General features: G+C 40.2%; 1 protein-coding gene across 6 annotated transcripts in view; it reads left to right on the forward strand.

Annotated features, from left to right (window-relative positions):
- The first annotated feature begins 455 nt into the window (after positions 1 to 455).
- Positions 456 to 21,932, forward strand: part of LOC135092728 (uncharacterized) — a 156,072-nt gene continuing 134,595 nt past the window's right edge. The window contains exons 1-4 of one of the 6 annotated variants that reach the window (XM_063991368.1): positions 737 to 1,249; positions 8,580 to 8,807; positions 9,165 to 9,320; positions 17,669 to 17,882. In XM_063991368.1, the coding sequence (XP_063847438.1) occupies positions 8,778 to 8,807; positions 9,165 to 9,320; positions 17,669 to 17,882 (400 nt within the window). In that variant the 5' untranslated portion in view covers positions 737 to 1,249; positions 8,580 to 8,777. Of the gene's footprint in view, positions 1,250 to 6,943; positions 7,443 to 8,579; positions 8,808 to 9,164; positions 9,321 to 17,668; positions 17,883 to 21,932 lie in introns of those variants that run through there. The other 5 variants (XM_063991369.1, XM_063991373.1, XM_063991376.1 and 2 more) reach the window with 5 other exon arrangements.

Consider the following 21,932-nt stretch of genomic DNA (forward strand, 5'->3'; position numbering starts at 1 on the left):
ACTCAAACAAAGTAAAATGCCATGGTGCCAGGCTGTGTCGTAAGCTTTCTCTAAATCCAAAAAAAGGCTGACATGGTGTTGCTTATTAACAAATGCCTCACAAATGGAAGATTCCAGAGAGAATAAAGCATCGGTCGTAGATCGCATTTTCCGGAAACCATACTGAACAGGAGACAAGTAATTGCCTCTCTCCAAGTACCACATAAGCCTGATATTCACCATCTTTTCCAGCAACTTACAAATGCATAAACTTAAAGAAATGGGGGGAATAATTGGTCGTTAGCTGATGATCTTTTCCAGGTTTTGGAATGGGAATAATTACAACCACACCCCCCAAAAAATTGAAAATCACCGGTATTCCAAATAAGTTATAGAGGTCGAGTAAAAAGGTAAAGGATTTATCGGACATGCGGCGTAAAAAGAAATATGGGGATGTCATCAGGGCCCGGGGATGAATCATGGCACTGGGACAAAGCCACGCGTAGCTAAAAGAAAATAGGATATTATAAAACTCTTCAATATGGGAGGTAAAACTGACGCCAGCAGATTCCAAATGTCAACGATGAAGTGCCATAGGTGTAGTTGGATCCTTTCTGGAGGCACTTGCAAAGTGCTCAAACAAACGGATCGGCAACTGTCTTAGGGTCTGCCACCGTCCCCCCCATCATGATAACCCCCATCATGGATAAAACAGGTGGGGGAAGTGCAGAATACTTCCCAGATATCTTGCTAACTCTGTTGAAGACCTCGGTGATTGGAGGGCGGATTTTGATGAAAGAGACATAACTTTTCCAAGACTCCTGCCGAGTCCTGTTTAAGGTACGACGCGCGCGGGCACGCACTCGTCGAAAAGCCTCCTAGCAGTGGACTTCACCACGATGTCGTCGAAGGCGAGAAAAGGCGGCACGCTTTTCTCGAACAGCAGCTGTCCAATCTGCATTCCACCAGGGAACAGGACATTTAGAAACCGGCCAGAGGTCTTAGGGATGAAATGAAGAGCAGGGGAATGTAAGACATCAGTTGCAGCCTCATCACGATTTCTTATCTCATCTACTGAGATAGCAGGGGTGCCAGTCCGCCTTTTGTCCGCTTTTGAACCTTTTCCCTCGGAGCAGCGGCACAAGTTCCTTCTTGGCCACGTTAACAAAGTACTGCATTGCCATGAGCTCCTTTAACTCGCAGCAGGAAGTGGCCTGCTCGCTAGCAATCCATTTCTCAAAGTCTCATCAGGATAACGAACACATTCGAGGTAAGAATCCCCAGGCCTCTTGTTCCCTCCACGGAACTATAGCCTATAAGTCTTGGGATGTAGCTCGTTGACTCTCGGAATGACAGCTTTACTCCTCATAATCTTCCAGATCCTCCACTGACATTAGGTCATAAACTTCAACGGCCTTGCCTTTCAACATATAAACAACAAGGCTTACTCAACGTTCCTGAATCGTCAAATTCTGAGGCCTCCTTCTCAAATCTCCTGAACCATTCTGTTACCTTCTTTTCAGGAATGAACTTCAAACATATTCTGTTCTTTTCAGCCTCTCTCTCTCTCTCTCTCTCTCTCTCTCTCTCTCTCTCTCTCTCTCTCTCTCTCTCTCTCTCTCTCTCTCTCTTTCTCTCTCTCTCTCTCTCTTGGCCTCAAGTATCTTTATTTAAATATGAATGTGCATCAATGGCAAGTGGCTGCAAGGGGGCCGTTCCACAACGAGATGATCACTGTTGCCTCATGTTTTAGCTATTATTTACTACAACAATACACTACTTTCTTGAATTCACTCATATCTATATTTATGAAAACCTTGAAGTGTAATCAAGTAACATCATCATGATGACTGATGATGACAATGATCGTCATTCACTAGTATGAGGGTAAAGAAAATATCAGGCAGAAGAAGAAATAACAGCCGTCTGTTGTTCATTTCAGGGCTTGATTAAAGTATCCGTCCCTGGGTTACGATTGATCAGAGGCGAAGGGCGGAAATATTTTGGTTTGTAATGTAGTTAATAGTGAGCGTTTCTCACTGAATGTACATGTAGAGACGCGTCAGTATGTACAGTATTAAAAGAAACATGAAAATCCGTCTAATTGGTTTAAAAATGGAAAGTGCATGTCAAAGCCAGTGGAAACGCCGTCCAGTTGGCGAGTCGGAGGTTTTAGAATACTTGATACATGGGAGTTATAATTGTATTGCTGATATTTTCCTACCTTTGCCTCCCTGTGTCATGGCTGTATTGCACGGTGACATATTGTTGTGTAATATATGGGCATAATGAAGAGCGTGTTTTCCTCTCCCTGCTCTATGTGACTGTTTTTACTGAGAGTGACCGGGTGAGTCAGAGCCGCAGCCGTTCCCAGCCACCTAGGTACAGTCCTCAGCGACACACGCCCCGAATCCCGCAATGGTGTGACATCCCTTGCCTACTGATGAGGGGTCCGTTTCAGTATTAAGAAGTGTAATTATCATTCTTATGAATTACTTGTTGGCGAAGTGTCAAGGTGCGCCACGTCTCTCATTATTGATGCTCCATCAAAATTCTCCAAGTGCATAGTTTTCGGTATTTTATTTTATTTATTTATTTATTTTTTTCAATAGCATCATACACTATGTAACAATTTCACTTTTGTGTTGTCCTTGGCCCTAAATCATAATTTTACAGTTATTTCCATCTAAACATAATTAAAAGTTTTGATCCTAAAGCTTTGCTTTTGTGGTTAGAACAATGAATTTACATTTTTGCTTTATTTCATTATAGTATGGGTTACTATTGGTTTTCATGTCAGGTGAAGACGTTTGCAAAATCTCAATTGCTTATCTAATTGCTTCTGAAATGTGACATATAAGTTAAAACAATGAGAGAAAAATATAGTATTCTAAAGATTAAATATTTTTAATCTTAATAAGATCATTCTTGAAACAACTTGAAATGAATAAGAGATTTCTCATATTTAGAATTTGCTTACATTTCAGAAATCTCGAATCTTCCAGAATGTTCTACCAGTCACTTTTAGAAGTTTCTAGAATACTCGTATTTTAGAACATTCTATTCTATGTAAACATTTCCAGAATATTCTAGAACTTTATAGAATCTACAAGAATTTTCGAGAATTATTCAGAATATATTCTAAAAAAAGGTTCAAGAATATTCTAGAAAGATTGAAAACATTCTGGAACGCATTCTAGAAAGACAAAGAATATTCTAGAGTACTGCTTGACAATATAAAAGTAGGGGCTTGCAGACCACCAATCAATTCTGCTTTGGCTGCCTGAGAAGACACATCACAAGAGGTGAAATGGCATCAAGAGGCTGCAATCATCCTCCAGATGCACTCTGCTACATATATGGTCAATTCATAAAACCAAGAGCAAAGAAGTTCTCTGTAACAGCATCTTGAAAAATGAGTGAAGCTTACAAAGCATATTTTGCTTTTTCATTCGGGGGACCAAGGCAAGACCTGAACACCTCATTTTGCTTGTGAGCACTGTAAGAGAACACTATAAGGTAAAATAGAAAAATAGTTTTTCAAGAGTAAAATTCAATTAAGAATTAAGAATAGAAATAAAATAAGTTTAACAGAAACTCGTATTGTTGTTCTTTTACAGGAAGGTATAGAGGGAAAAACAGAGCCATGAAATTTGCTATTGTTAGAATACAGCGTGAACCTACTGATCACTCAACTGACTGCTTTTTTTGCATGGTGGATCCTTCCAAACGCCGATCTGGGAAAAATGCATCTGCTGTTTTCTATCCAGACATTTTATCTTCCATTGCACCAGTACCACACAGTGCTGATCTTCCTGTACCAGCTCCTCCAGAAAGAAGTCAACTATCAGAAGAGAACAGCAAGTCAGAAGATGAGCTAAACAGAGAGGAAGACTGTGACATCACAGATACAGTTGTAGTTGGGAGGAATCTTTACTACCCAAACAAAAGAGACCTCAATGACTTCATCAGAGATCTTGGTTTCACAAAGTCAAATGGTGAGCTTTTGAGTTCAAGGCTGAAGGAATGGGATTTACTTGATGACAGTGTACAAGTGACCAGCCAAAGAAAACGTCACCGTCACAAACATTTCTCCAGCTTCTTTGCAAAGGAGGACAGGCTATGCTACTGCAAAGATGTATCAGGCTTGTTTGATACTATTGGAATTGCTTGCAATGCAGATGAATGGAGACTCTTCATTGACAGCTCCTCCAAAAGCCTGAAGGCTGTACTTCTGCACAATGAAAACAAGTATCTACCTCTGTCTCTTGCTCATTCTGTGCATCTTAAGGAGGACTACAGCAGTGTAAAGCTTCTACTGGGAACTTTGAACTGCAACAAGTAGAGCTGGGAAGTTATTGGAGACTTCAAGATGGTGGCTTTCTTGATGGGACTGCAAGGAAGTTTTACCAAGAATCCCTGTTTTCTTTGCCTTTGGGACAGTAGAGCAGCACATTACAGAGAAAGCACTGGCTTTCAAGGACTGACATTACAGTGGGAACACACAATATCAAAACATGAGCCATTGGTGAATCCTCAAAAGGTTTTGTTTCCTCCACTACACATCAAATTGGGTCTCATGAAACAGTATTACAGCTCTTGACAAGGAGTCTGCTGCCTTTACATATCTTCAAGACTTCTTTCCTAAGCTTTCAGAGGCAAAGGCGAAAGCTGGTATCTTCACTGGATCACAAGTAAGGAAAATCATGGAGTGCTAAGAATTTCGACAGAAGCTCAAAGAAAAGGAGAAAAAAGCTTGGGAGTGTTTCATTGCTGTAGTACAGGGATTTCTTGGCAACAACAAGGCTGATAACTGTATGGAACTAGTTGAAGCTTTAGTGAAAAGCTATGGTGAGATAGGCTGCAGAATGTCCTTGAAGGTCCATATCCTAGATGCTCACCTTGACAGCTTCAAGGAGAATATGGGAGCATTTTCAGAAGAACAAGGGGAGCGCTTCCACAAAGATATAAAGAACTTTGAGCAAAAATATCAGGGATCCTTCAATGAAAACATGATGGGAGACTACATCTGGGAGCTCATGCGTGAAAGTGATTTGTTGTATTCACGCAAATCAAGAAAAACTTAATTTTTAATCTTAAAAGTTAGTGTCAGAAGTTTAAAATACATTTTTGTCATTTGAATTTTTTTTTTTTTGTTTTCTGTCCAAAAATGGTGAAAATGGTGAAAGTTAGCTATTTTGGGACAAAAATAATTCTAAAAAGCAAAGTTTGAAAGAAATAATGGACATTTTGTATTGTTTTGCAATAGAAATAGTTGGAAAATAACTCTTGCTTGTCAAAGACAAAAATTGTGTTACATAGTGTAATTGGTTAACAAAAAATAAGTATGTAGGCTATGTTGTTTAAGTCTATTATCATCAATTTTCTGAACCTCGTGAATTTTCCCAATCTTATGAAAAATCAAATACATCCACCTCGTGCCAGGTGCTAGTTCATATGTAGAGCGGGGATCGGTACAGAAACTTCCAGACAGGTGCCGTGAGTTTATTTGCGGGCGCTGTTCACAGGCGCAGTTAGATTCCTCAGACACGGTCACAACAAATATACAACAACAGAGGCCTGCCAACAACCAATTAAGTAAATACGAAATCCTACACGAATTTAGCGGAAACATCACAAGTTATAATATAAACATGGTCTGGAAATGTTATACTAATCCAACTCCATAGAAAATCATGTTTCTATCAAATATCACCAACAAGGTACATTCACAATAAGTACTTAACAAGGTCACCCAAATACTTTTAACTGTAATCACATACACTTACATGTACATCAAAGTTAATACTAAATAAATATATCATAATCCCAATACATCATAATCACAATACCATCATAATACAAAGTGCTTACCCAAACTCCAGGTGGTGCTTAAATCACAATAAAGGAAAACCATTGCAGGCGTGAGTGTGTGGTGTTTTAGGTAGGCGTCCAGTCAGCCGAATGACCCAAAGAGGTGTAAACCGCATTACTGGAACCTACCTCGAACTTCTAATGGTGTATCTATGTACTCCTACACATACGCCTGTCACACCGAGGCCAAGGACTGGTGTGCAAGAATGATGGTGGTAGCCAAAAAGAACGGCTATTCAAGACGCATCGTGCACTTCCAACCCCTAAATGCCCACTATAAGAGGGAAACACCACACAGCCGTACCTTTTTACATGGTTTCTGGTGTACCTGTGCACACTCACAAGACAGTCGCCGATGCCTTTTGGAAGTTCCACCAGGTGGAACTAGGCGAAGAAAGTCTACATGGCATGGTGTTATTCCTGATCAATGCACCGACCATAGTATCAAAAACACAGACTTTTAAAATATACCTTTGTACGTAAGGCGTGATGGTAGATGTACGAAATAATACGAAGTTTGCACTTACTATTTTGCAAATAGTAGAGCTTGTTTTCGATTTAGTTGTTTACTTTGCAAATTAGATATTCTAAGGGACTCCATCGCAAATTAGATATTCTAAGGAACTTCAACGCAAATTAGATATTCTAAGGGACTTCAACGCAAATTAGATATTCTAAGGGACTTCAACATCTGGGACTGAAAGGTTTGGTAGCTCAGTTGGTATGCGCAATGCAAAACGCAACGGCCTGTATGTGTGTGTACACACACACACACACCAGACGGTGCCTAGTTTAGTCCAGGGAACAAGTCCTTGAAAATTATATATATATATATATATATATATATATATATATATATATATATATATATATATATATATATATATATATATATATATATATATATATATATATATATAATTAGCAATTACTACAGGCCGTTCCGTCTTGTATACCGCACACCAGCTGAGCTACCAAACTTCCCAGTCCCAAACGTCTCAGCCGACACCATTCGACAGCAGCAGTAGTAGGCATGCCATGTAGGTTAGGTAATGTTAGGTTAGGTTAGGTATTGCTACACATCATTTATGATAGGTTAGGTAATGCTAGGTTAATTCGTAGTACTGAGTGGCTTGATAAGCTAAATAATCCATACCTAATCCTTTAATTCCAATAAATAAATAAAAAGAACTGATATATTAAAGAGAAATTGCGTGATGTGGCATAGTAGCTAACGGATCTCGGCCAACGCCTAAACGTTCTTCCAAGAACAAAATGAGTGTGTCCTTAAGAGGGGGTCCAGGTCTGTGAGTTATCGTGGCTGGGAGTAAATGAGTCATGCGTCTGGCAGTGTAAATAGTTGGTAAATAGCACTTGGTCACTTGAAACTAGCAGGTCACTAAAACCTACGACACCAGTGGGTGAGGCAAGTAAAGAAAGCTCGGGAGAGTTCCACGCCGGACGTGGCGTTCCTATACAAACTTGTATCTAAGGAAACAATAGACGGTGAAAGCCACAACGTGTTTGTCATAACAATCTAATGAAACTCCTGATCCCCCACAGAAACTGAAACGGTAAGAGCAAGTGAGGTGAGTAACATTACATCTGACTGTAACATCTGGGTCAGTGGGTCAGTACCTCTCACTTTAATCACAAACTTCAAGCTAATGAATTAATTAATACCAGCCCTCTCATTTTCAGTACTTAAGTTTTTGATGGTTAAACGCTTTTTTTTTTTTCTTATGGTTAATTACATTTCTTTTTTATGTGCACAATATAATTATATATATATATATATATATATATATATATATATATATATATATATATATATATATATATATATATATATATATATATATATATACCATATTTTTTTTATATCAATATTTTATATCAATATTTTATATGCAATTTTTGTTGCTTTTAAAGTTTTGTAGCGGCGCCATAACATCAGTCAATAAATTATGCTCTGAATTTTGACGAAATTTAGACCTTCAGTCTAAACGCATTAGCAGAGTGCTAGTGCCGTGAAATGTGTTTAGAATGTATTGATATACTAAAGTCGGGAATCTTGTCTAGGTATACTTTCATTAAAATATACTACCTTTATAACGTAACTGACTTCCACTCTCCCGTGTTGGAGATAAGGGAGTCTGGCCATGTTGCTGACATTTGTTTAACCTTGTGATAAGATCACACTTTGTACTCGTACTCTTAAGGCCCGGCTCACCCTCTGAAATAGTATAAAAAAAAAAAAAATCGAAATTGAGATTATAGCGGATTTGAAGTATACATATATGTGGGCAAATATAGGAACGTGAATCTAAATGGCTGAAAAATTTTTACGCGCCCCACGTGGTGGTTTAAAGGTCGGAGTGGCGTAACCATGTAAAGGGCGCGCGCTAGTATGGGCCTTGTTTCCCTGTAAATAAACGTAATTTTTCCTCGTTTTCTTCCGTGTTTCTGTGTGAGTAATTCTTGACATATGTATGGCAACACCAGCATGGTGTGCCTCTCGCTTTCTCCTCACCGAGTGACTTAGTCACCTCAAAGCCACAGTTAATTAGTGTTATGCGCTGCTCGGCGTGGTTCACTTTGCTAATAAAAGCATTTGTGCTACATTAGCTGGGTTATTTATTGTTAGTCCCCTTCTAACATTCGCATATAAACACCATGCCACTAACTAAGAAGAAGAGTAGTCAGCTTCAACCTGGGATCTGCAGCTGTAGGGATGGCGGTGGGAGAAAGCGGGATGGAGGCCGTGGAGATAAGGAAGAGGATGGACAGGAAGAGATTAGCTGGATCACTAACAGAAACTAAGAAGAAAGAAGAGATTAAAGAAAGGAAAATAAGGGAAGTGCGGGAGGAAGAGAAGAAAGCAGCCGAAGGTGAAACATACGGCCCCGGGATTGGGGCGATGGATGTGCAGTACGTACACTACACCTGTTTTGGTGAGTATTGCCATTGAGAAGGAAGTCGCTCATTGCTGGTAAAACAAAACCTCTCTCTAAGGACTTGGTAATGTGAAGACCCCAGCAGTGAGGCAATTTGCCGGTAAAAGCGAATGATGAACAAGGCACCTGGACACGACACCAGGTTAAGTCGGTAGTTTTTATTTATTTATTTTTATTTATTTTTTTATTTATTTTTATTTTTTTATATTAGAATATTACATTGATTTGTTGTGTATATTATCAATATCATGATGATCATTCAAAATATAGACGTATATTTTCTTTACCAGCTGCATTTATATTGTTTACATAATGCTCTAATTATTATCAATTTAGGCCCAATTTGTTTTGCAGATGAATACCTGCAAAAATGAGTTGGGGAAGGAGCCGCTGGTGTTGAGTTGGCAAGGTTGTAAACCCTTGCCAACAATACCAGACGAGAACTTCGCTGTCTTCATGCTGGAAGCGATGGCGAAGGTAGTCGAGGGAGATGACGGAGCCATTGCCGTGGTGAGAATTTTAAACAGTTGGCTTATATATTGTACTTGTACTGGTAAGAAAAGCACTTAAGGTAAGGGAGTGTAAATATGCTATTCAGTACTCTGCTTTTCAGAGAGAATGATGTGAAACCGTGTTCTACCTTAACATTCTTCTCCTTTAATATCCCTTGCCCTACTCATTACTATCATGTGTACCTATCACTTGACACCCACTCTAAAGCGGACCAGACTTTCTATTGAAGCAAGGATGTATCAGAACAATAATGGGGAGTTTTCAGAACTAGTGGTTGTCACCAGGTGGCAGCACACACAAACTCTTCTCTCACAAGCAATATCAGATATACCTACAGTGTTATTCTATTTACATGAAGATGCAATGGGCTTATATATTTTTCTACGTAATCCCTTCTAAGTAGTAACACAGGTAAAATCAAACTCTTTTCATGAACAAATGTATATAAGCTGATTTTCTAGTGAATCGGCATTTATATTTATTTGGTCATCTTAAGATTTCCAAATTAATACACTCCTGATTGAAAACGTCTTAATCTAGACGACAGTAAACATAAAGGCAACATGTCTGTGACAGTCAAAAGTCCAAATTACATAGATCTCCTTCCTAGTTTATGGAAAAGGCAATTTTGATAAAAAAAAAAAAAAAATGGCAACTCGAGTGTCCTGGCGACAGTAATGCTGTATCTCTAACCAAAACAAACACCTGACTCGGCCGCGCTGGCTGAACCTAAGAAACACGTTGTTGGACAAGAAGTTGAATGTTGCTGCGGTGCCCGTCTCCACTACGCCCTAAGCAATGGATTACGGTAGCTGGATACTACAGCAGCTGAAGAATGAGCTGAGGAAGCGAAATGCACAAGAGTATTGATAGACAAACAGCCTGACCAATACTGGATGAGTGGCCGTGACACATATTCAGCAAAATAAAAACAATGTACTTTGGGTTTTTACTTTCCAGAGTGGGTAATCAATGCATTCAGTAGTCAAACTTTAATCTAATCTAGATAAGGTATGGGAAAAACCATGAGCAGAAATTCCATTACAGGGCACGCATAACCACCATAACCACCACACATGCCCAAAGTTATGAAAGTACCCAGGATATTGACCTGGAGTGACAGGCGTGAGCCTCTTCCAGTACTTCATCTGTGAATATTTCTGAGTATATATGCCCCTGCCTTCACATTTTCCATGAAAAGCAAATACGTTCAACATGACTTACCCAGAGCTGTGGTAGTAACATAATCCTCCTCGGTGAAATGCTTGTGACACACTCGGTTGGCTGCTGTAGGGCTCCACTTGTCCCTCTTTATAGCAACTTCCCACAGTTTCCTCAGTCCAGCTTCTTGTGGGAATTGGTGGCCCCCACATTGAGTGACACATTGAGGGACACAACACAATGACATCGTTACAAAACTGGTGAAAAAGTTTCCTGTACTCCTCTCCCGTCACTCAAGGATCGCCTGAGAGATGTTTGTTTTGGTTTACGATTACTTTGCCTTGTCGCTCGCTTCGTGAGAGGGATGCTAAAATCCCCCCCTCCCGAAAAAAAAAAAAAAAACTAGAGCCATATATCACGATGTTAGTGAGTAGGTTGTCATGCTATATAGTACAGTGTGATTTTTTATTTTTTTCGTTGTCCAAATCAATAGTTTTTATACTTGTAATATGCTTAATTTAAGATGATGCTAGCAGTTTACTCGATAATTACACAAAAAATAATTAATTTGACCACATTCTCTTAATATTATCCATACCGGATATTGAAAAGTCGATACATCATTTCAATAGTATCATGATGATCAATGTTCTGTGTATCTCTTACGCACCTGGGATTTACTACAACAATATTTTAGCTCTCTTTCCCACAGTTAGATGAACAGCAACGACATCTAGCGGTTTAGTTCCGAAAACTCCCCATTGAATTTGAAATGAAAATCAGATTCTTGTAATTTAAATAGAACTGATGCTCTTTATTAGGGAAAAAATATAATTATTCCATATGAAATGTAGGAAATGGATTTTAAGAGCAACTGATGTAACTAAACTAATCCCAAGTCTTAAAATTATATTGTTATGTAGAGCAGTCTAGTTGCCAGAACAAAGAGAAAGAAGAGAGAAAGATTCTTCGAAGGATAGAAGCAGCCCAGGAAGGAGACGCGTCATGACGCCCTACCTTAGTAACTTTTTATATAGTGTAGAAAAGCTGCTTATTTATTTTCTCCCCATTTCCCATTTCCTGACAAGCTGAAACTCCTGCCTCTATAAATAAGCAAATAAACCTCTTATGCTTTCCAACAGCCATCTTGATAAATTATAATATATGAATAAAGGCGTGTATAACCCGAGAAGGAGAGAGGAAGAAAGGAGAAAAATATGCATGAGAGAGAGAGAGAGAGAGAGAGAGAGAGAGAGAGAGAGAGAGAGAGAGAGAGAGAGAGAGAGAGAGAGAGTCTCATTTTAACTCGGCGGATCTCAGCTAGTCGGTCTCTGAGAGGTACAGAGAAGGGAGGGTTGTGCTGCATGGTGTGGAATGCCTGCTCCATTACATTAAGTCCACGAATAGGTAAACAAACCTGTCTTATGCTTTTCAACAGCCATCCTAATGAATAAAGGCGTGTATAACCAGAGAAGGGGAGATGGGAAAAAAAAAAGTGCATAGAGAGAGAGAGAGAGAGAGAGAGAGAGAGAGAGAGAGAGAGAGAGAGAGAGAGAGAGAGAGAGAGAGAATTGGCGGGAGGGGGTAGTGAAAGGAAAAAAAAAAGTCACGACCGGTTTTTTTTTCTCGCGCGGTTCGTCTGCAGCAGTGCACAAAATAATTGTTAGTTTATAATTATTTATTCAAGATGGAGGACGTAAGGAAGAGTAATCTTTGTGTATACAATGAACGGTGTATTAAAAACAAGAAACAACGTAAATGGTGGACCCACCCAATAAACAGCTCTAGGCTTCTTCAAGGAGCACTCTACATATTAAATGCTGAGCTGGAAGCTGATGAAGATGACTTGCCATGATGTTCTGTAAAACATAGTTATTTACATTCATAGTGTATCTCTGCTACTACAGTGTATATAATAATAATAATAATAATAATAATAATAATAATAATAATAATAATAATGGAACTATTTATACTGATATGTAAAAATGCAGCACTCAATCTCTACTATCCCCATGAAGGTATAATGGGAGAAGTCGGCATGACGTCACGAATTTAAAACCAAAGCGTTATTATTATTATTAGTTCGCTGTCCCTCCTACCCCCTTTACACCCAAACCATAACCAGCTAAGTATTGAAAGTACAATGGAATCTCGGTTCTAAAACTTAATTCGCTCCTGAATGCCGTTCGAAATCCAAAATGTTCGAAAACCTAAATTATTTTCCTCATAGGAATCAATGTAAAATGGATTAATCAGTTTCCAGACACCAGTCTACCCTGTCTTAACGGCTTATGACAGACACTCCCACAGCCAAGATGGCTGCATCACATGTGCAGCTCACAAATTATTTATCCAGAAAGGATGTATTGAATGAACTTAGTGACACAGAATTCATCAGAAGATACTGTTTAGACCGTGCAGATATTTTCTTTGTAACCAATCTAATGAGGTAAGCCTTACAGAAGGAAACAGAGAAGCAATCCACTTACCGCCAAAATGAAGGTGATCATAACACTGCTGCTGGGAAAATATACTGGAAAAATGCAGTTGTGCAGAAGTGAAGGCGTTGGGGATCATCTAGAGAGCCACAGGTGGCTCGTGATTACTCCTGAGTGCCAAAAAAGTTTGTTTTCATCGAGGCTTTTCAACGGGATCACATTTACCTTATTTCAAAGAATAAATTACTGTGTTACACTCAGTGCCTCTTCCAAATATATAAAAAACGAAGTAAATATTTATAAAAACTAAATTATTAATAAACGGCAACTTTTGCTATGTCTTTTAATATTTGAAATCAAGAAACTTTGTTCTAAAATTAAATTATGGTACCGCAACCGAAGGAACGAGTTCAAAATTTTGTCAAAAACCGATTTGTTCGAAAAGGGAGGCGTTCGATGTTCCACTGTATAGGGAAACGCCGGTGTTCCGCTCCTAATTTCCTGTTTTTTTGCTGTTACTTCCAGGCCGCCCAACATACTCGTATCTTTGACCACAAAAGACCGCAATAGTGGTATTGTACTGTGCCACCAGGATTTAGACGGCAATCATACATACAAATCAGATCATTCAGTGTTTTCAACTTTGGTAGACTTGGTAAGAGGTGGGAAGCTGTCTCTGGGCCGGTCATATGGGTGGACGAGATCATGTTCACATATACATGTACGTACACATGCATGTGCATATAGATAAAGGAGAAGAAATAAACTGTCAGGTAAAAAGTTGCCTGAAGGTTGATTTTTCTTGGTATACTATCCCTTGACCAAGACTGATCTCAAATAGAATAATTATATAATTATAATTATATACTGTACTGCTTACTGACCTTATATGAAATTATATGAAATTCGATTCTCTCTCTCTCTCTCTCTCTCTCTCTCTCTCTCTCTCTCTCTCTCTCATGTGATATTATACCATAATGTACATTTGTAATTGATATGAATAATACATACTGTAAATTGTAAATACTAATGGAATTGACGCTGCTGTTTCTTACATATACACTTATAAACATACTTACATATTCGCTGAAACACAGGTGTCTGATGGAATTCAAAGTTGGTCTGTTCTCTCCTATTTTCTTTATCCTCATTTTCAACCCAAAGCTGTCGTGCCCACACTTTTGAATCTTTCGAATTTTCTTCCATCTGGTTACGACTACAGAGTCACTCTCAAACTAAATTTATCTGTGCTGTATACTTCTCATCTAACTCCTTTGATTACAAAAGGTACGAGAGCCTTCCATCATCTGAATCTCATTAACTTTATATTTATGTCGGTAATGATGCCAAGTCTGTTCTCCAGCAAGCAAAAACTCCTTCATTAATAGAAAGTGTCAAAATCTTTCAAGATTTAACTCCTCTCGTGACTTCAGGCACGATGTCAAATTTCATCTTTCCCTCCTTTATTTCAATCTGATAACACCACTGCCGTCTCATCTATCTCTAAAGCTAAGCTTTTTGCTCAAACTTTTGCTAAAAATTCTACCTTGGATGTTTCAGGGTTTGTTCCTCACTCTCCTCCACCCTCCGACATCTTCATGCTACCCATTACGATTCTTCGCAGTGATATTACAGTGATTGCACCTTGCTCAGCAAGGTGCAAGCTCGGAGCCGCAGTTGCGGAGAACAATTGGAGAGACCCTATCAGAGGTCCATAAGACTCCCGAAATTTAAGGACAGCGAGGGCATGGAAGACATAAGAACATAAGAACATAAGAAATAAGGGAAGCTGCAAGAAGCGACCAGGCTTACACGTGGCAGTCCCTGTTTGAAACACACCTACCTATTTCCATCTGTTATCCCCATCCATAAACTTGTCTAATCTTCTCTTAAAGCTCTCTAGTGTCCTAGCACTAACTACATGATTACTGAGTCCGTTCCACTCGTCTCAAATAGAGTGGTAGACGAGTGGAACGGACTCAGTAATCATGTAGTTAGTGCTAGGACACTAGAGAGCTTTAAGAGAAGATTAGACAAGTTTATGGATGGGAATAACAGATGGAAATAGGTAGGTGTGTTTCAAACAGGGACTGCCACGTGTAAGCCTGGTCACTTCTTGCAGCTTCCCTTATTTCTTATGTTCTTATGTTCTTATGTCTTCCATGCCCTCGCTGTCCTTAAATTTCAGGAGTCTTATGGACCTCTGATAGGGTCTCTCCAATTGTTCTCCGCAACTGCGGCTCCGAGCTTGCACCTTGCTGAGCCAAACTCTTCCGACTCTGTTTACCAACATCTACTTTTCCTTCTTGCTGGAAGTTTGCCTACATTCAGCCTGTTCCAGAAAGGAGGTGACAGCTCTACTCCATTAAACAACCGTGCTACTGCTTTAATTTTCTTACTTCTCTAAAGGTTTGGTATCAAACTTCACTTAAATAGGAAGATCTTAAATGTCTATCACTTCACAGCCTTATATCTGAACGCCAGTATGGGTTCAGTCAAGACCGCTCTACTAGCGATCTTCTGCCTTTCCTTATTGAGTCTTGGTCATCCTTTTTTTAGGGATTTTGATGAAACATTCGATATTGCCTTAAACATTATCAAAATGTTTTGATAGAATCTGACACAAAACTTTGGCTTCCAAAACCACCCTCTTACAGCTTCTATCCTTCTCTCTGTATCTTTATCTCAAGTTTCCTTTCTGTTGTGTTAGATGGTCACTGTTCTTTTCCGAAGTATTAATAGTGGTGTATCTCAGGGCTCCATCCTGTCACCCACTCTTCCTGTTTATCAATGATCTAATCCAAACTTCTTGTATGCACCCCTTCGCTGATGATACCAACCTGCACTTTTCCACGTCTTCATAGATGTCCAACCCTTCAGGAATTAAACAATTCACGCAGGGAAGAAACGAAACGCCTCTTCTGATTTAAAAAAAAAAAATTAATTGGGGCAGAGCAAACTTAATATTGTTCAGTGCCTTAAAAACTCTATTCCACCATCTATCAACTCGACACAACCTTCCAGATAACTATTCTCTCTTCTTCAATGGCACTTGGTTGTCCCCGTGTTCTACACTGAATATCGTCGGTCTGTCTTGTACTTGAAATCTTAATTGGAAACTTCACATCTCGTCACTAGCTAAAACATCTTATATGAAGTTAGGCATTCTGAGTTGTCTCTGCCAGTTTTTCTCACCTCTCCCAATTGCTAACTCTGTACAAGGGCCTTATCTGTCCATGTGTGGAGAGGTTGGGGAGGGAGGGGGCGGGAGGGGGGGGTGCGGTTTCCACTCAAAAGCTTTTCGTCTTATGAACTCCTCTAACAATATCTTCAGACTTTCTTTCATCGCCACATTGTTGCATCTCTTGCTTTCTTCTACCGTTATTTTCACGCTAACATTTATTCCGATCATGCTAATCGCATGCACCTCTTCCTCCTGTGGCCTCGTTGTACAAGCCTTTCTACCCTCTCTCACCTCTATAGTGTCCACCTCTGTAATGCAAGTTAACCAGTATTATCAATCATTCATTCCCTTTTTTGGTAAACCTGGAATTCCCTGCCTGCTTCTGTATTTCCTCCTTCCTATGACTTGGAATATTTGAAGAGGGAGATTTCAAGACACATCAGCCAATTTTTGACGATCATTGTTGATCATTGTTGGCACCTCAGTGGGCCTTTTTTGTTGCTCTTGGCCGGTCTCCCTCCTATGTAAAAATTTACTAAAGCTCATCCAACTGACGTCTCCCCCTCCTCCCCATAAGAATGTTACACGCCTCCACTCCTTGCTGGTGAAACTTTAGAAAAATGAAGTATAACAGTTTGCATTACGATTTGAGGAGCTGGAGACTTATCTGATGAATGCAGAAGATTGTGACTGTAAGGCTCACCAAAGGATGCCTGCATTGTAGTTTATTTACTAGATGGGGTCGTACAAGAACGCGTTTTTATAAGAAAAACATCAAAGTGCTTTGCTTATCAGTCTTGTCATACCTGTGATACCTATACCCCAATGACGACAAGTAAAGACCGTCTCTCTAAAAAAGTTTTGTTGTGAAAATACCAAGTTGGTACCGTCTTCCCTACGGGTTGGTTTTACTCCTTATAAATCATCGTTTTCCTTAGTAAATCATTGATTCCTGTGTGAATATATAAGAGGGAGTCTTCTTGCGTCCTCAGGGACCTGGTTAATTCTTACACCATCATGGTAAACAAATCAATAACTCTTGGTGGATATGCTGTAGAGTGAAACCAACCACACAAGTCTGCAGGTTCTTCTTAAATCTGTAATTTCTGAGAGCAACTGCTGGAATGAATTAACCTTACGTCAATCTCGGCGCCTCTTCACTGTCTTCATTGTTGTATCAATGCGGGGGCATGACAATGGTATCACATCGTGGCTGGAGGGAGAGGTTGGTAGCAGACACACAAACTATGAATTCAGAAATTTGCGTTGATTAATTAGACTTGCCGGGACTTACGTCCTTCGGCTATTTAGGAGAAAGCATTATCAACAAGCAGTTTATTCTACCAATGAGATTTGGTTGTGTTCGGCGCATTTTCATCTCAGTAAACTAATCATCAAATCCAACAAACTAATTTAACACTGACGGACCACAAGTATTCTTAATTTCAGGTATGGTAATTGTTAGGTTTCTTATTTGTAACTTAATATCTTCCTTTTTAGAAAAAAAATATAATCCCTTATCCTTGATTTGTTCTTTTTATGACTGAACATTTTCCTAGGTGGATGCAGAGACCGGGAAGAAAAGAACTTTCTCTGAGTTGTGTGAGTTAGTGCCGAGGATGTCGGCCGGACTGGCGGCAGCAGGGGTCGGTCTGGGTGACAGGGTAATGTATTACTCACTGAACCATACAGACTACCCGCTGGTTTATCTGTCCGTCCTGCACCGAGGAGCAACCATCGTTCACATCTCTCCAATCTATGAAGCGTTGCATGGTAAAGTATCTGATCTTTTTCATTATGACACACACACACACACACACACACACACACACACACACACACACACACACACACACACACACACACACACACACACACTGCTTGCTTAATTAATAGTAGTAATATTCTTGTTTGTCACATAAGGAGATAATTTTCGTCATTGATTGATTGATTGATTTAATTTATGGCGCCGCAACATCGCGGTTATATGACGCCGCTACTATCCATTAAAAGTGACAAAGTGGAGGAGGCAGTAGGCACCTGTCAAAACGACAATCACTCCCAGTGAGGTCTAAAGCACTGGATCAAGGGGTGCTGTGAACCTATCATTAAACCCGGCTGTGACCTCACTGAACGTTTCCCGTTGTGTCTCACAACACAAGGGGGCAGTCACAGTCCCTCTAAAGACAACTCTCTTTCTTCACACAGAACTACAAGCACCTAATTACACACACACCCTTCACTCAAAATTCAAAATTATCATGGTGACTCCTACACCAGCCTCGGAGTCCCCATCTGGGGATGGGACTACAAATGTCCCTAGATTGGACTGCTCTTCTGGTATCGAGCTTAAGTGTCTTGACAACCCCTTCAACTTTTTTTTCTTTAACTTCTACAACATTCGCAGTTTTATATCTAATTTTCAATCTGCAGAACACCACCTCTCCTCTACTAAACCTTATCTTCTTTTCCACACTGAAACACAGGTGTCTGAGGCAACTGACAGTAACCCCTTTTCTGTTCCCTCCTACTTTCTCTATCTTCATTTTCAATCCAAAGCTGGATGTTGCTTTTATGTGCGCAAGGACTTAATCTGCTCTCGTGCCCACGCTCTTGCTTCTATGTGCGCAACGACTTAACCTGCTCTCGTGCCCACGCTCATGAATCTTTCGAGTTTTTCACCATCTGGCTACGACTACAGTCACTCTCAAACTAAATTTATCTGTGTTGTATACCTCTAACCTAACTCCTCTGACTATAAGGAATTTTTTGACTACTCAACTTTGTAAGTGGAGCACATTCTGACTCTCTTCCCTTTTGCGGAGATCTCCATTCTTGGAGACTTCAATGTTCATCACTAGCTTTGGCTTTTCTCTCCTTTCACTGACCGTCCTAGTGAAATAGCCTTCAACTCTGCTATCCTCCACGAGCAACTGGTGCAACATCCTACTCGTCTTCCTGATCGTCTTGGAGATGCGCCCAACATTCTTGACCTTTTCCTAACCTCTAATCGTTCTACTTATCCTGTTACCCCTCTTCGTTGGGCTCCTCCAATCACAATCTCATATTTATATCTTGCCCTATCGCTCCAATTCCTCCTCAGGATCCCCGTAAGTGGGTGCCTCTGGCGTTTTGTCTCTGCTAGTTGGGGGGGACCTGAGGAGGTATTTTACTGATTTTCCCTGGCAAATCGCGCAAAATGCGCGATTTGCCATAACTCCATAAAAGGGATACCCAGTTTTGGTTGACACTATCATAGGATGCAGTGAAAGTAGATTTGCCATAACTTACTTACACGGATAGCCAGTTTTGGTTGACAACATCAGAGTCAGCAGTGACTGTAGAATAAAAATGTATTGTAAAAACTTGACAAAAAAGAAAAAAAAAAAGGTATTACGACGAGCTGAACTGTGAATATCTAAAAAAAAAAAAAATGTTTGACGTTTTACTAATGGTCGCTATTTCCAAATTAATTATTGAATGCTGAAATATATTATTATATTAAGAAAAACTCTGTTTTTTTTTTTTTTTTTTTTTTTTTTTTTTTTTTTATGTAGGAAGGATACTGGCCAAGGGCAACAAAAATCTAATAAAAAAAATGCCCACTGAAATGCCAGTCCCTAAAAGGGTCAAAGCAGTGGTCAAAAATTGGTGGATAAGTGTCTTGAAACCTCCCTCTTGAAGGAATTCAAGTCATAGGAAGGTGGAAATACAGAAGCAGGCAAGGAGTTCCAGAGTTTACCAGAGAAAGGGATGAATGATTGAGAATACTGGTTAACTCTTGCGTTAGAGAGGTGGACAGAATAGGAGTGAGAGAAAGAAGAAAGACTTGTGCAGCGAGGCCGCGGAAGGAGGGGAGGCATGCAGTTAGCAAGATCAGAAGAGCAGTTAGCATGAAAATAGCGGTAGAAGACAGCTAGAGATGCAACATTGCGGCGGTGAGAGAGAGGCTGAAGACAGTCAGTTAGAGGAGAGGAGTTGATGAGACGAAAAGCTTTTGATTCCACCCTGTCTAGAACAGCAGTATGAGTGGAACCCCCCCAGACATGTGAAGCATACTCCATACATGGACGGATAAGGCCCTTGTACAGAGTTAGCAGCTGCGGGGGTGAGAAAAACTGGCGGAGACGTCTCAGAACACCTAACTTCATGGAAGCTGTTTTAGCTAGAGATGAGATGTGAAGTTTCCAGTTCAGATTATAAGTAAAGGACAGACCGAGGATGTTCAGTGTAGAAGAGGGGGATAGTTGAGTGTCATTGAAGAAGAGGGGATAGTTGTCTGGAAGATTGTGTCGAGTTGATAGATGGAGGAATTGAGTTTTTGAGGCATTGAACAATACCAAGTTTGCTCTGCCCCAATCAGAAATTTTAGAAAGATCAGAAGTCAGGCGTTCTGTGGCTTCCCTGCGTGATATGTTTACCTCCTGAAGGGTTGGACGTCTATGAAAAGACGTGGAAAAGTGCAGGGTGGTATCATCAGCATAGGAGTGGATAGGACAAGAAGTTTGTTTTAGAAGATCATTAATGAATAATAAGAAGAGAGTGGGTGACAGGACAGAACCCTGAGGAACACCACTGTTAATAGATTTAGGAGAAGAACAGTGACCGTCTACCACAGCAGCAATAGAACGGTCAGAAAGGAAACTTGAGATGAAGTTACAGAGAGAAGGATAGAAACCGTAGGAGGGTAGTTTGGAAATCAAAGCTTTGTGCCAGACTCTATCAAAGGCTTTTGATATGTCCAAGGCAACAGCAAAAGTTTCACCAAAGTCTCTAAAAGAGGATGACCAAGACTCAGTAAGGAAAGCCAGAAGATCACCAGTCGAGCGGCCTTGACGGAACCCATACTGGCGATCAGATAGAAGGTTGTGAAGTGATAGATGTTTAAGAATCTTCCTGTTGAGGATAGATTCAAAAACTTTAGATAAGCAGGAAATTAAAGCAATAGGACGGTAGTTTGAGGGATTAGAGCGGTCACCCTTTTTAGGAACAGGTTGAATGTAGGCAAACTTCCAGCAAGAAGGAAAGGTAGATGTTGACAGACAGAGCTGAAAGAGTTTGACTAGGCAAGGTGCAAGCACGGAGGCACAGTTTCGGAGAACAATAGGAGGGACCCCATCAGGTCCATAAGCCTTCTGAGGGTTTAGGCCAGCGAGGGCATGGAAAACATCATTACGAAGAATTTTAATACGAGGCATGAAGTAGTCAGAGGGTGGAGGAGAGGGAGGAACAAGCCCAGAATCGTCCAAGGTAGAGTTTTTAGCAAAGGTTTGAGCAAAGAGTTCAGCTTTAGAAGTAGATGTGATAGCAGTGGTGCCATCTGGTTGAAGTAGAGGAGGGAAAGAAGAAGAAGCAAAGTTATTGGAGATATTTTTGGCTAGATGCCAGAAATCACGAGGGGAGTTAGATCTTGAAAGGTTTTGACATTTTCTGTTAATGAAGGAGTTTTTGGCTAGTTGGAGAACAGACTTGGCATGGTTCCGGGCAGAAATATAAAGTGCATGAGATTCTGGTGAAGGAAGGCTTAAGTACCTTTTGTGGGCCACCTCTCTATCATGTATAGCACGAGAACAAGCTGTGTTAAACCAAGGTTTAGAAGGTTTAGGACGAGAAAAAGAGTGAGGAATGTACGCCTCCATGCCAGACACTATCACCTCTGTTATGCGCTCAGCACACAAAGACGGGTCTCTGACACGGAAGCAGTAGTCATTCCAAGGAAAATCAGCAAAATACCGCCTCAGGTCCCCCCAACTAACAGAGGCAAAACGCCAGAGGCACCTTCGCTTAGGGGGATCCTGAGGAGGGATTGGAGTGATAGGACAA

Source organism: Scylla paramamosain, chromosome 40 (assembly GCF_035594125.1).
Source record: "Scylla paramamosain isolate STU-SP2022 chromosome 40, ASM3559412v1, whole genome shotgun sequence".
Taxonomy (NCBI): Eukaryota; Metazoa; Arthropoda; class Malacostraca; order Decapoda; family Portunidae; genus Scylla; species Scylla paramamosain.